The 14,734-nt window shown below is 40.0% G+C and overlaps 1 protein-coding gene across 1 annotated transcript in view; it reads right to left on the reverse strand.

The window, feature by feature from the left end:
• Nucleotides 1-14,340, reverse strand: part of LOC108695901 (SH3 and multiple ankyrin repeat domains protein 1) — a 56,593-nt gene extending 42,253 nt beyond the window's left edge. Inside the window, exons 1-3 of the mRNA XM_041569075.1 lie at nt 14,071-14,340; nt 3,172-3,375; nt 1,973-2,044 (exon numbers count right to left, since the gene is read on the reverse strand). Of these exons, the coding sequence (XP_041425009.1) occupies nt 1,973-2,044; nt 3,172-3,375; nt 14,071-14,340 (546 nt within the window). The remainder of the gene's footprint in view (nt 1-1,972; nt 2,045-3,171; nt 3,376-14,070) is intronic.
• Between the last annotated feature and the right edge of the window lie 394 nt (nt 14,341-14,734).

A 14,734-nucleotide genomic window follows, 5' to 3' on the forward strand; every position in this document is an offset into this window, starting at 1 on the left:
TCAATACACACTTCTCAATTATGGAAGACTGCCAGGAGTTATTCTTTCCAAGAATTTCAGCATTATTAGACGACTTAATTGAGAATAAAGCCAGGGGGTTATTCTTTCCAAAAATTCCAGCATAATTGCCACATGACATATCTACAGTAATGAAATCTGCTGATGTTCCACGAGGAACTAAAGGAGACTAAAACTATTGGCAGCAAGTCTGTTAGAAAGATATTATCAAACAGTGGAACCTGCAGCCAAAAGCAATACCCATACCCTAACCATACCTAAGAACAAAGTCAGAAATAGATGAAAACAGTATTGTGTCAATTATCCTGCTACAATTCCAAGATATCCACCCAACCTTCAGGCTGGTCTTCAAACAATATCTAGAATAGCATTTTCCTCTCAAATATCATAGTCGGCCTTCAGCCTTGCCCCCCTATCCCTATTCATTATTTTTGACCTACTGGGGGGGGGGGGTGGCAACCCCAATGTTTTGCAAACTTCTGTAAGAAAGCCCTATCATCAAGTATAGTCAAGGAAGAGCTTATTTTGAGTGTCACCTGCACATTTTCACTTACAGAACTCTATTTTCTACTACAGTTGAGTATCAGATAGGAGAGCAGTTGGGGTGGGGGGATTTCTATACAACTATAAAGGAAGTAGACCCCACTGTCTAGGCCTCAATATGATCATGGGGGTCAGCAGCTCTACAGCAGCGGCCACCAACTTGTTTTACTTGTGAGCCACATTAAAATGTAAAAAGAGTTGGAGAGCAACATAAGCATGAGAAAGTCCATGGGGATGTCAAATAAGGGCTGTGATTGGCTTTTTGGTAGCCCCTATATGGACTGGTAGCCTACAGGAGACTTTGTTTGGTAGTACACCTTGTTTTTATGAAAACCAAAACTTGCCTCCAAGAATTCAAAAATAAGCCCCTGCTTTGAGGCCACTGGGAGCAACATCCAAGGGATTGATGTTGCTCTCGAGCTACTGGTTGGGGATTACTGCTCTATAGCTATGCTGGTGGCTAAACAGTAGTGGTTGTCTTTTTCATTGTTAATCAACCTTTGGTCACCCCTAGCTTATATTATATTACATATATATCAGTTATTCATCCTTAGTCCCAAAACATATTTATCAGAGGATTGGTAAAGTTGATCTTTAGTGTAGTTCGTCATTGGTTCGCATAGGAGAGCAAATCAGAGTTTTCTCCAACCCTCACTCTAAATAGTGTTCAGGTTTCATGCTTATAGTTTGGGAACCACTGAGGAATATTAAACTCCTATTAATATAGGGGAAATGCATAAATACATTTCTCAAATACTGAACTGAAGCTTCTGTGAAAAACATGTATCTACGGTATGTGCCTTTATGTACACATAACTATATGTATGATTATTCATATTCTATATATAGAAAGAGAGGGAGAGAGCACAAGGACCTTTTCACAAAGACATAAAAAAGGCTGACCTTGCTACAGATTATAAATTCTGCTTCTAACTGCGAGAATAGATTAAGTTGTATATATGTCTTTGAAAACAGCTCTTCAGCAGGCAAGGCTAAGATCTGTTGCTTAATGGGGAACTGTTGTGATTTACAATACTTGACACTCAGCAAACATTCAAAATATTTATACAGGTATGGTGGGATCGCTCATCTGCAATCCCAGTATCTAGAAAACTACAAATGATGTGAAGTCCATCTCATCATTTACAGTTTCTTTCTATTCTGTTTTCAGTAGAACAGGACCTAAATTAAAACAGAGAGCTCATCCACATCTTAAATCCATAGATGTCAACTTGCAATTAAGTGTAGCCACTAGCCAGGGGATCTATGACATGCAAGAGAAAGTGGCAAATAATGCTTCATGGTTTCCCCTACAATAATAATGCTTCTATCTACCATCTATCTATCTATCTATCTATCTTTTTTTTATTAATGAAGGCTGCAATAAATGATTTGGCTAATAGAAACTCACCTTGGTGTGGAGCTTGGCTAGCTGCTTCTCATCGAGGTTGGTCTGTTTGTAAACTCTGGTCTTATAGCGGAACTGAGTGAAGAAAGAAGACATAAAATGCATCAGAACTAGTAGAAAAGTATTTATATTCCACAAATTTCTATGTATATTTTAATCTTTCTGTGACGAGCCCCCCCCCCCCCCATGCAAGGATTGTGTTTGTATCCACCATAATTGCCCCAGCCCCAGACACTCTCCATTTGAAACTTATAAAAAGGACAATGCCATTTTATTAAAAAGAGCCTGCAAGTAAAGTAAATTAAAACAAGGGACTCGTGGCTCCCATGTTCTCTACTTTTCTGAAGACATTCTTTTAAGACTGGGGAAGATTTCCCCTACTACACATACGCATACTTGAACTTGTGGAGATGGTGCCTGGGGTAATATGGCTGTAGCATTATAGCAAAATGGCTGTGGCATAAAGATTGCCAACCTAAGGTAAGCAGTAATAGATTAGGGCCAATGGGGGTGCCCCGTGACTTTACAATTCCATCTCCTTTAAAATTGCATAAAAATGTGCTGCAAATATAAAAAAAATTAAATTTGGGAGAAATAGTAACCCTTTAAAGGAGATGGAAAGACTGCAATTAAGTAAGCTTTATCAGAAAGGTCTATATAAATACACCAGTAAACCTTTAAAGTAATGCTGCTTTGAGTCCTCTGTCAAAAGAAACACTGCGTTTCTTTCCTTCTATTGTGTACACATGGGCTTCTGTATCAGACTTCCTGTTTTCAGCTTAAACCTCCAGGGCTAGGGCTTGAGCATGCTCAGTTTGCTCCTTTCTCCCTCTGCCCTTCCCTTTCCCCCCTCCCTCCTCCCCTCCCTGCTGTAATCTGATCTCAGAGCTATGAGTGAGCAGGGAAACTCAGGCAGGAAGTGATGTCACAGCAAGCTAATATGGCAGCTGCTATTCTAATGAAACAGAGAGAGTTTCTAGAGCTGTTTACTCAAACTTAAATATAGTGTTATGGCTTGCACTATTGTGGCTAATCTATTGGCAATAAACTGCTTTGGTAGCTTTCTTTCTCCTTTAATACATTTCAAGAAAGCTAAACAGTCATAGGTAGGACCTCCTGTATCATTAAATAATGGCGTCAAGATATCCCCCCCCTCGTCTCCACCACTTCTAAAACAAATAACATCTCAAACTATGACAAACCTCCAAATATGGAACCCCTTTCTCAAATGATTGGGGGTATTCCCGAAGGAACCGCTCCTCATCCAGAAACTTAGCATCTCTCCCATTGGTCGCTGGTTGGAAGAGACCATAGTTCAGCACATCTTTCAGACTCTCATTCAATGTGCACAGTATCTGCTGCTTTGCAACCCAGATTGTGGCATCTGGATTGAATCGAAGGCATTTCTGTAAGATAAAAATATATAGAAGATGAGTTTCTTGAACTTGAACATTGGTGACCTTGTACCTTGCAAACATGTAGTGGAGAAGAAGATAATGTTGGCAGCATTATATAATGGAATCCTGTAACATTAGTGACAATACAAATGTCAAGGGTCATAAAGCTGAATTCTTTAGATGTCTGGAATGTATCTGATGTCAAAAATCTTGTTGACAAGACAGGGAAAAGGTTGCAGGAAAGAAAGAAAATACATCAGAGCAAGGACAAACCTGCAGACATTGGATATTTGAAGATTAAAGAAAGGCATGTTGGAGAGGAGTCTTGGACTCTAGGACAATAAAAGCTTATCACTAAGAGACTTTAAGTTTTCTAGGCACCCACTGAGCTAAAATTATAACCTTCTTCTCCTGGTTGATGCTTCTTTTCTATAAAATGCATCAGCTTGGGGTACTTGGTTGAGGAGCATGTCGCTGTCATCATCTTTTTTAATTTCTCAAGTACTGTAGTCTTTGCTTTGCAACATTTTGCTCACCAGCCCCTTTTGCTCAGAGTGGCCTCAATTCAGGTGCTTATTTTATCATTTCTGGCTTGAAGGCAAGGTTTAATTGCATTAGAACCGTGTTTACTGCCAAACAGAGCCTCCTGTAGGGTGCCAGTTGAAATAGAGGCTACCAATAGCCAATCACAGCTCATATTTGGCTCTCCCAGGAACTTTTTGCTTGCTTAAATTTCTCCACAACTTTTTTTATATTGGAATGTGTCTCGTGGGTAAAAAAGGTCAGGGACCCCTGATTCAGAAGCCCATGCCTGAACTTGCTGAGAGATGTAAAAAGATGGTGCACTTTTCAGCCAAGCACCTTGGCTTGATACATTTTTTTTGAAGAGGAACACTATACCAGGGCACATGGGTAGCAATTTGGCTGAATTTTCGGTGCCCTACAAATTGGCACCCTCTCTGTAATTTAAGCTTTCATTTAAGATGCCCATGCCATCAGGCATCAGGCAGCAATACTATCATGGTTGACTGAATATTCAACCCTCTTTGTATGAGACCAAAGCAATTACTTTCCTGATAGCTACCTGATAAGGTCTATATTTTGCGCATGTGATCGCAAAGACTACATACTAGGTATTGACCAATGGGTACTCAAGTCAACCTATGTAGAAGAGTGGGTCTGGGAGAGGTATGGGGTTACAAATGAACTTTTACCATTGATTTATAGTAATGAGTAACTATTCCCTGGACTTACAGACTACTGCTGTGCCCCATAGTCAGTAAGATGTCGTGTTTAATGCCTCTTATGCCTGGACATTTAAATCTACAACCAATAAGAAGGTGACCATCAGTTGAAAGCACCTACAGTTCATTTCTATTCATCTTCTCAATGTATTTGTTTATTTATATTTATTCTAAAAAGTAAATGTATTTATCTTCTCCTTTCATATCCCTTTACATTTCAGAAATGGTTTTTACCTTTTTTTTTTTTTAATGCATTTGTTTTTGAAAAACCGGAAAAGATACCTGCATGTGAATTTCTGCATTCGGGTTTCCAAGGAGATGACAGCTTGCGCTCAGTAGTAACAGTTTCCATGGTGAACCTTAGAACACCAAAGTTGCTCACTGTGTTTAAAGGTGCCACTAAGGTCTCTGTTTAATGGAGGCATATTAAGGCACTGTAACAGCGTAATCTGGGATTTTGCTAACACAAACACAATATTGGCTTAATCAGTAACAAGTGGAATCCAATTTTGAGCTTCTTTACTATTCTGCTATTAACAAGGGACATGCACCTGAAATAGCTATGGCCATAATTTAACAACCTCAGCACACTAGGCATTTATTATCCGTACAGCTTATTTACCACTTATTGCTTTTGTTCCCATGCCCATTATCCAGAGAAGCTTTAGAAGCACCAGATTCCTCCAAATCCATATAAGCCCACATTTATCTACCCTAGAAAAATGTAATATGATATTCCCCCAGGACATCCATTTAAAGACAAGGAAGTATTGATGCTCTTAAATACTGATTGATTTAACAGAAACATTTCAAGATAATTTACTGTTAATTCCATACAACGGAATGCTTTCAAATTCTGTTATATGAGAAGCATGGTTGATGGTGTATGTAAATATACAGAAAATTAAGATCAACTTATTCCATTGAGATTAAAAATAACAGGTTACACGATGTGTATTTATATAGTACATGCTGGTTGCTTTTGTTGAAGGGTACACTTAGGCAGCAGGAGTTAATGTAAATGTATGGGCTAGCCTGCGTTGGATGGAAAATGAGTTAAAAAGGCGAGACTGGGAGTAGTTATTTAGAAAATGAGTCTTTCTGTGAGCCTGCAATACATTGCAAGCTGATTTTGTTAATTGATATTCTTCAGTAAGTGGAAAGCGCTTGAAACAAGAGACGCATATCAAGGAAAAGGATCGATACAAAGAGAAAAGATAAGAGCAATAGAGCTGGTCAATTAATTGTGGAGATTCACAGAAAATGAAGAAGAAAGGAAGAACAAGACGTGGTCTTGCTGTGTCCCAGGGTCACAGGCCATCAATACCCCTCCATTAAAGTTGGCAAAGGACTGGTAATTAATAGTAACTATACATTAGTGTTATCCTGTGCAAAAGGCAAGTAAATGTAATCAATGGGAAGAGACACTCAAGGGTGTGGGTATCGATGAAGAAGCCCAGGGCTCAATCTAGGTTTGTAGAAGAGGCAGGTAGCTCAATTGATGAAACAGCATGACAATTCCAAAATAGAAGCAATGATAGGGAAAAAGACCAGAGAAACTGTAGGGTTCAAACAAAGTCATCAGTTGACTTGTATAAGGGACATCTGGGTGTACATGTAAATATCTTATTGTTACAAAAAAAGCAGATCTTTTCCAGATATGGTAACATGTGGGCTGGTCGAGATTTGGCTGGTCTGATAGTATAGCACCCTACTCAATGACTAGACCTTATACTGGCTTATGCAGACACTTGAAGACAGCCAATGGTCCAATGTGGTCCTGATGGGATTTTATAATTTGCTCAATAGATATTTGAATGATTTCTGACATCAGGTCAGGCAGGGCGACCGAAGCTGAGTCAGTCTGAAAGCCTCACCAACAAATACCCTGCCTGCTTTAGTGCCTTGCTCAAAAAGTTTTAAGCTATGGGCTAACAGACCTTCTTATTCACTTGCCCAGCTTATGTGCAATGCTAGTCCCCTTTCCCCTCTCCTCCATGCTGTTGGCTCAATATCTGAATGTTTTATTCTGTTTCTCTAAGGTAAGAAGCCCCATGCACTTTGCCCCAAAGTGAGCCACAGAGTAGCATGAAAAGATACTAGACCTCAGCACAGGGTAGAGGTGACCTCCCATGGGTGTGAAAATGGGATGAAAACAGAATGATATAACTTGTGAATTATTTTTTTGCCTAAAGAAACATAAGTATACTGATGTATAGTTTTAAAAGGTAGAGTTAAAGAATGACAGGTAAAGATGCTTAGGGTTTTATCTAAAAAGCAGTTCGACTTAGGGGAAATCAGTGCTAAACCAAAAATAAAAATCAGACAAAACTAGTGGCAGGGTATTGCCATGATGTCATTTCTTCTGCCTGTTATTTGACTTTGCTTCTTTGCTTCTACCTGCCATGTGTCCTTAGTTCTGACTTGTACTGGACTCAGCTTGCTATTGTCTATTCACCAAAAGCAGTTACTGTTCTCAAGCACTAAAGGCCCAATCTTCCAGTTTAACCAAGCATATGGTCTTATCTGGTTAAGCTTGATGCAAAACAACCCTAACAAATAAACCCTAACAAACAAACAAACAAACAAATCCAAGTTTAGACAGTCAATAAAGTTACCAAGTGATAGCACTGATAAGTATCATGTGTGATTAAGGCATCTTGCTGCCTCGGAGGTTTGGAACCCAGTAGGCCTCCAATTGTCCAGTCCGACCCTGATTTGAAGATGTGGACAAGGAAATTCGCATGCAACTTATACAGGGGTGCACATCAGCTAAACTGAGATGCCAGGCACTCAAAGACCCCCACTATGACCTTATCTAAATTACTAGAGACTGTCCACATTAACAATGTAGCAGGGAATCAAGTTAAAATGATTGAGCAAAATGACAGTATTCTAGATCACTCATTCTCTTTAGCTCATATCACACCAAAACAACATCAAGCCCAATCACCTGCTTTAATTGTGGTGGTCCTTATCCTCACCAGCAAAACTATCCAGCAAAAGGGTTAATCTGCCAGAACTGTGGAAAACTTGATCATTTTGCAAAAGAATGCAGATCAGTTCCAAAAATCAGTTACATGTACCTGATAAAGCATCTCCAGGAAAGAGAGTATGCACAGTGGCACCAGTGGTAGCTAAGATACAGGCAGCACATACTTATTTTCAGTTACTGAAAAGGATTCTTGTCATATATATGCAATTGCTAATCCATGGGAGATAATTCTAATAAAAGGCAACCCTGTAGAAGCTCATATTGATACAGGGGCATCTGTCAAAGTTATCAGCCAAATCACTTACCAGAACAAGCAAATCTGGATTACAAAATACGGAGCTGGGTTATCACGGGGGGCGGGAGACTCAGCCTAAAGTCCATTTTAGTTGAAGACCATTTTGGTTGAAGTCCATTTTGGTTGAATCTCTTTGCTGTCCTAGATATTCATGGAACTATGGCTTAATGGCTGCAACAACGATGTTTTCATATATCTGCAATATTATGAGCTAAGAAGGGCCCAAATGGTTGACCTTAAAGGGGAGTGGACCAAGGAAGTCCAAAATTCATTGCCATTGATAAATACATTGTTTATTGAAAGTGGGCTAGAGCAGAGGTGGCGGGCCGCAGACTGTGCCGAACTGGGCCGCCTCTTATCCCAGCTGCAGACTATAAAAACAATGAAAAATGCCCTAATTACCTGCAATCCCAGCTCCCTGACGTGCCATTGCCATGTCAATAGCTGTGCGAAGCCCAGGAACCTTTCTACTGATTACGACCAGAAAAAAATACTGTTTGGACAGAAAGTGCGTAGACACGACACACGTCAGACCTTGGACACTTGTTTGTATATCAAATGCATTAATAAAATATATACCCTTTTAACCTGGAGTTTGAAGTTGGCGGTTTCTGTGGTGGTCCGGAGTGCGCTGCTACAACTACTGGTTTTGATAAGACCGTTTTCTCTTGGTAATGGACCTGGGTCAGGACACCGATCCAAAAAGCGATATATTTACTGAGTACTTTCTAAGGCTAAGGAACTGCACTATATTTTAAGTGCAGGGTTAGGGACGGAGTGCACCCGAAACAAGAGGAGTAATTGGTGAGCAACCAGAAAGACTTTGTATTTAAGCTTGCCTCCCCGGTGCTAGTAATTATTTGATAAATAAGAAAACCCCTTTTATTTATTTGGGTGCTAGAATGTTGTTTTTTAGGTAAGCCTGAAGCCCTGTTCTTTGATAAGCCTGTAACCCACGCATCTACATCCCCCCGGCCCTCGTGAAAATTGTCTTGCTTGAAACTGGTCCGTGGTGCACAAAACGTTGGGGACCACTGGGCTAGAGCACAAGATAAATGCACAGTAGGGGTAGAATACCTCCAGGGTTACTGCATCAGGGTAGGTACCCATGACATATGCAAATGATCTGGGTAGAAAGGCCCTGATTGGGGCTGAGAATTCACATAGGGTTACAGAGATCATTAACTCAAGCAGGAAGTTTAGTCACTAACAGCTAATGTACCTGTGGGAAACACTTTCAAAGCATTTTATTTCGATTCAGTTGTGTGGTTAATTCTGAACTTCTGTTAATGGCTCTATTTGTTCAATATCCCAAGAAATGCATTTTTCTTTTTTTTTGTACCTCTTTGTTATGGACTAAAAGTACAGCATTAAATCTACAGGGTTTATGTATTTAAAGGTCAGTATCCCCAGCATGTCTCCATTCCACATGAAATAGACCTGGTTTGGAAAAAATCATAGATTTTCTTGTGCATTTAGCAACAGGGGATTGTGAATATGGAATGTCACTGCTTGTACAAAGGAGGAGAGGAACTAATCTGGAGGCTTGGATCATGTCTATAACAGAGCTACTGTTCTACGGTGATAGCTATTTCCTTTGTGAGGCTTTATTAGGTTTTTATGGTGCTATGCTGTCATGGTCACATGGGACTGGTTTATTTATTAAAACATTAACATTCTTTCTTTCAAACAAAATTGCTTCCATCACATTACGGGGAAAAGAAGGTTGCTACTGTTACCTTGCCAATTCTACTCCTGGCCCTATGGGCCAGATTCAATCTGTTATCCAGAAAGAGCAGAATTATGAAACGGATGTCTCCCATAGACTTCATTATGTCCAAATAATTAAAATTTTAAAAAATTATTTCCTTTCTCTCTGTAATAATAAAACAAAACCTTGTACTTGATCCAAACTAAAATACAGTTAACCCTAAATGGCAGTCAATGAGGTTTATTTAATGTTTATATGATTTTCTGGTAGACTTAAAGAAGAACCATATCCTTTATATTAAAATCCCCTACCCCCCTACCCTACATAGACCCCCATCCCTGCTCCCCAACAGCCTAGGTGTTACCTTCTGTGAATGCCCCTAACTCTTTACTTAGCCCTCGTTGCAGATTCAGCGCATTGAAGTTCACAGTCGCTATCTTCTTCTCTTTGTAATCTTCGGGTCTTCTGCCGGCACTTCGGCATCTTCCGTGACTTTCGGCGAATGAGCAGTTGTTAAAAAAACAGCAGACTGCTCCAACTGCACTTGCACCGATACGTTGCGTACTTCACAAAGATTTCTGAAGAGAATAAGATAGCGCCCGTGAACTCCAATGCGCTGAATCTGCAACAAGGGGTAAATAAAGAGTAAGGGGCATTTAACGAGGGTAACAACTAGGCTTGAGGGGAGCAGGGAGGGGGTCTATGTAGGGTAGGGGATTTTAATATAACAGGTTTGGTTCTCCTTTAAGGCCCCCATACACTAGCAGATTAATTTTATGTCGGCAGTTTATGTCGGCCACATGTAAACATGCATTGGTCTTGAACTCATCCACTCATATATTGGGGTAAAACTGCAAAAAATTATGTGCATAAAGAGCTGCTTTTCTCACTTAAGTGTAATTAATGTAAAATATGTGAAAGATTCTGCAGCCTTGTGTCTTTATATGTAACAGAACAACTCCTCAGTGACTTCTTATATCCTTATCATTTACAGTAGGGGGTACATTATCCCTTATAACACATGAGTGATACTCAGAGTTCCCTTTATAACTCAGCCTGCAGCCTTGTGTCTTTATATGATCACAGAACAACCTCTCAGTGACTTCTAATATCCTTATCATTTACAGTAGGGGGTACATTATCCCTTATAACACATGAGTGATACTCAGAGTTCCCTTTATAACTCAGCCTGCAGCCTTGTGTCTTTATATGATCACAGAACAACCTCTCAGTGACTTCTAATATCCTTATCATTTACAGTAGGGGGTACATTATCCCTTATAACACATGAGTGATACTCAGAGTTCCCTGTATAACTCAGCCTGCAGTCTTGTGCCTTTGTATGGTCACAGAACCCATCAGTGACTTCTAATATCCTTATCATTTACAGTAGGGGGTACATGATCCCTTATAATACATGAGTGATACTCAGAGTTCCCTGTATAACTCAGCCTGCAGTCTTGTGCCTTATGCTCACAGAACAAGCCCTCAGTGACTTCTAATATCCTTATCATTTACAGTAGGGCAGGGGCGCCCAAGTTATTTGTCATTCACATCAGTCCAACCTATGTCACACAGGGCATCATTGCTCTCACAGTGCGTGGGCATTGAAAATAATGTAACTCGTAGGAATACTTGCTCTTTCTGTGTTTGCTGTTTTAATTGGGAAATCTCAACACACAAACTGACTCTTGGTAGAGTACTTGAATGATTATATTTTTATGTGATATGTTTATCACTTTAAATATGGGTATATTTTTAAGGTCATACATCAACATCAGTTTTAGTTGACGCTTAGTTATAGATGTTATAATGAGCCTATAATGGGTAGTATAAGTAAGTAAGTCACTTCCCAGCTGGGGCTGTTACTGTTGCTTTGTCAATTTATTTTTTTATTTGTTACTGGGACCTTTTATTTTTAGATGGTACTTTTCTTTTTGTAGAAAAAGATATGAAAGCTTAGAAGGTGAAGGAAGTGAGGGGTTAACTTATGTTTCTAGCGCAGTAGGAACAGTTACCGGTACGGATCTACTGCGCACACGCCGAATGTCACGAAGACGCCGGTCAAAGCAGGAAGAAGACGCGTGTCGGAGAAGATGGCGACTGTGAACTCCGTGGACAGGACCTGCACAGAGGGGTGAGTAACAAGTTAGGGGCATTTGCCCAGGGGGACAGGATGGCCAGGGGGGAGGAGGGAGGGGGCAGCAACACAGGGGAGGGGGGTTTTGCCCCCAGGGGGTTTCCTTCTCCTTTAAAAATCCAGTCAGATCGAGGACCGAAATTGGTTTATTGATGCGGCCCTCAATCTGGCCACTCGTATTCTTCTCATTGAGATGCAATTGTTGGACCCTAGGGCCCACAATTGGATCAGTCTGATATCGCAATATTAGGGACATCACCAAACAAGCGGATCTCCCTAGGTATGGCCAGCTTTAAGGTATGAAGATCCAGATTACAGAAACATCTGTTATCTGAAAACCCCCAGGTCCCAAGCATTCTGGATAACAGGTCCCAATACCAGTATAAAATGGAGCCTCTACTTTGTGTCATCAGCTTTGCATTGGACTCCTGAACAAGTGCCAGGACATTTGGATCATTGCTTGGTTATCGGGAACCTGAAGGTTTTGGGGTTCCCCCGATTTGTGTTGAATAAATGCAGAACTGGCTACTCCTTTTACTACAATCATCTCTTACATCTATTTAATTCTATTATTACAATTTGTATCTATGTATCATCGTCTGGAACACACAGCAAAAATTGTACAAAATGTATTGCTACATGTATGTCCAGTTTTAGCTCAGAATATTGCAGCTTTGTTGTTCCGGCTGTTGTAGAAGATTTGTAGTTCTTTAACAGCTGGTGCCCTGAAGGTTTCCAGGACTTGCCTGTGGATTTGTTTGTAGAAGGAGCTATTTTAGGGACAGTTTCTACATTATGGAAGCGTGTTACATTTAAGAACATGCTGCAAAATTAGATTTTTAGCTGGCCCTCTATAACACTAAATTATTTCCTATACTGTGCACAAGATGATTTACAGATCAGCTAAAATGATCTGCTGATTAAACAAAACGTGCCATTCCCGGCTCCTCTGCAGCAGAAATTAAATGCCTAACGCATTCAAACGTCACTCCTTTAAAGTCTTTTCTGTAGACTCCCCAAAGTCCTTTATGTACAGTAAACAGTCGGCTTTAATGAGAGGTTGACTCACAGAGAAGGGGGGGAAAGGGGCAGTCCGAAGGGAAAAGTATTCATTTGATTTTGTTTGTGCTGAGTTAGACATTTATCATAACGTGGTAATGACCACCCCAGGGATAGCACAATAACATAAGGCTGGAAAACGGAGAAGGAAAAGAGTGGGAACTAGAGGGGAAATGTTATTGGCTACCCAATGTGAGCATCTTTCTGTTCCATGCTTGTAATAAGAGGAATAGAGAGAAGCTTCAGACATATATGTTTCTGCAATGATTACCATTTCTTCATCTCATTGCTGTCCACAGATAATTTAAGAAATGATAAAGAATAAGGACCAAACCAAAGGTAGATTTTTGGGGTGTTAATAAGGGATATTACCATGACTCTGGCAGTAAGATTGTGCCAGACCAGATATAGAAGGGCAACATGGCCGCAGAAGAACAACATATATTTTTTTAACAAACAGTAGTGAAAGACCAACATATTGTCTGATCCATTGGGTCCTATAAGCAAGAGAAGCAATAGAATATCTTAATAATTATAAAGGTCTCCCAAGAGAATCTTTTCACAATCTGTTTCCCAGCTGGGAACTTAATAAAAACAAATACAGTTTATGCGCATTATGAATATATTAGTTAAAGGTGCATGTGCCTATGCATGCCATTTGGATCATCACCGGATAAGCAGAAGAAGAACCGAATAGAGCATAACATTTAGGGTCTATAAAACAGGGATATAGGTATGATATTAGTGATTCATTGTTGGGAGAGAGAACATCATTAGATACATATTAATGGCTCAATTAGAAAAATAATTACCAACACTAATTGATTTCTTTGGCAGACATAGCAAACCATAATTACCACCACTAATTGATTTCTTTGGCAGACTTATAGCAAGATCATAATGGCTCCCAAATAGGACCTCAGTATTATTAAATCCCTGTGAAACACTGTTACTGACAACTCCCTGGTTGGAGATGGTCTTTGAAAGTCAGGACACTGAGACAGGGCCACCTTGGATTTGTTGAATGTTGTAAGTCTAAGGACTCTTTAATCATCCCCACCCTTGGAGGGTGTTGGCAATTGCAGTAAAATCCCAGCTGATGGGCCACGGGTTGGGCAAAATGTATGTGAAAGGAGCCACCAATACCATGGATAGATACAAAGACATTAATTGACACTTGCCCTATATCTAAATATTGGTGCTCTACATAGAATTCCTAACCATTTACTATATAAACTTAAAGGAACATGGCATGCTTACCGTTTGATGCAGGTCAGGAATTCCAATACGGAAGACCATCATACTGAAATTTGAGTCGTCTGGAACCGACATGGATCTTTCTTTGATTCTTCTCGCCGCTACTGAAGATAATGAAATAGGCTTAGAGACACTATTGCTGGTGGCAGAAGTTGGATTGTTTTTCCCTCCAGGGACAGGGTCCTCTCTGGAACCGTCTGAGTCTGATTCTTCCCCAGGGTATCCGGAGATGCTCCTCCTCTCCTCCTCGCTTGACACAGGACTCTGGGGCATTGTCAGGAAGGCAAAACCACAGCAGCATTACAGGGCCAGCTGGAAGGGATGGAGGAATCCTGGTTAGAAAATTTCTTGATATCATTTTCCAAAAACATCAATTTCCCCTTTTTAGTTTTAAAACTATACATTTTTCAAAAATAGATGGACACCAAAAACAGAGGAGCATCAAAATATAAATATTAGGCATCAAGGCCTTGGGTCATGATTTCTGGTACTTCTTCCAGGGTTTGGATTGACGTTGTTCAATTGAACTCTAAAAGGAATGGTTCACATTTACCTTAACTTTTGGCATGATATAGAATACTAAATTCTAAGCAGTTTTTCAATTGGACATTTTTTCTTTTTTATAGTTTTTGAATTATTTGCCTTATTCTTCTGGCTCCTTCCAGCT

This window comes from Xenopus laevis, chromosome 7L (assembly GCF_017654675.1).
Source record: "Xenopus laevis strain J_2021 chromosome 7L, Xenopus_laevis_v10.1, whole genome shotgun sequence".
Classification (NCBI taxonomy): domain Eukaryota; kingdom Metazoa; phylum Chordata; class Amphibia; order Anura; family Pipidae; genus Xenopus; species Xenopus laevis.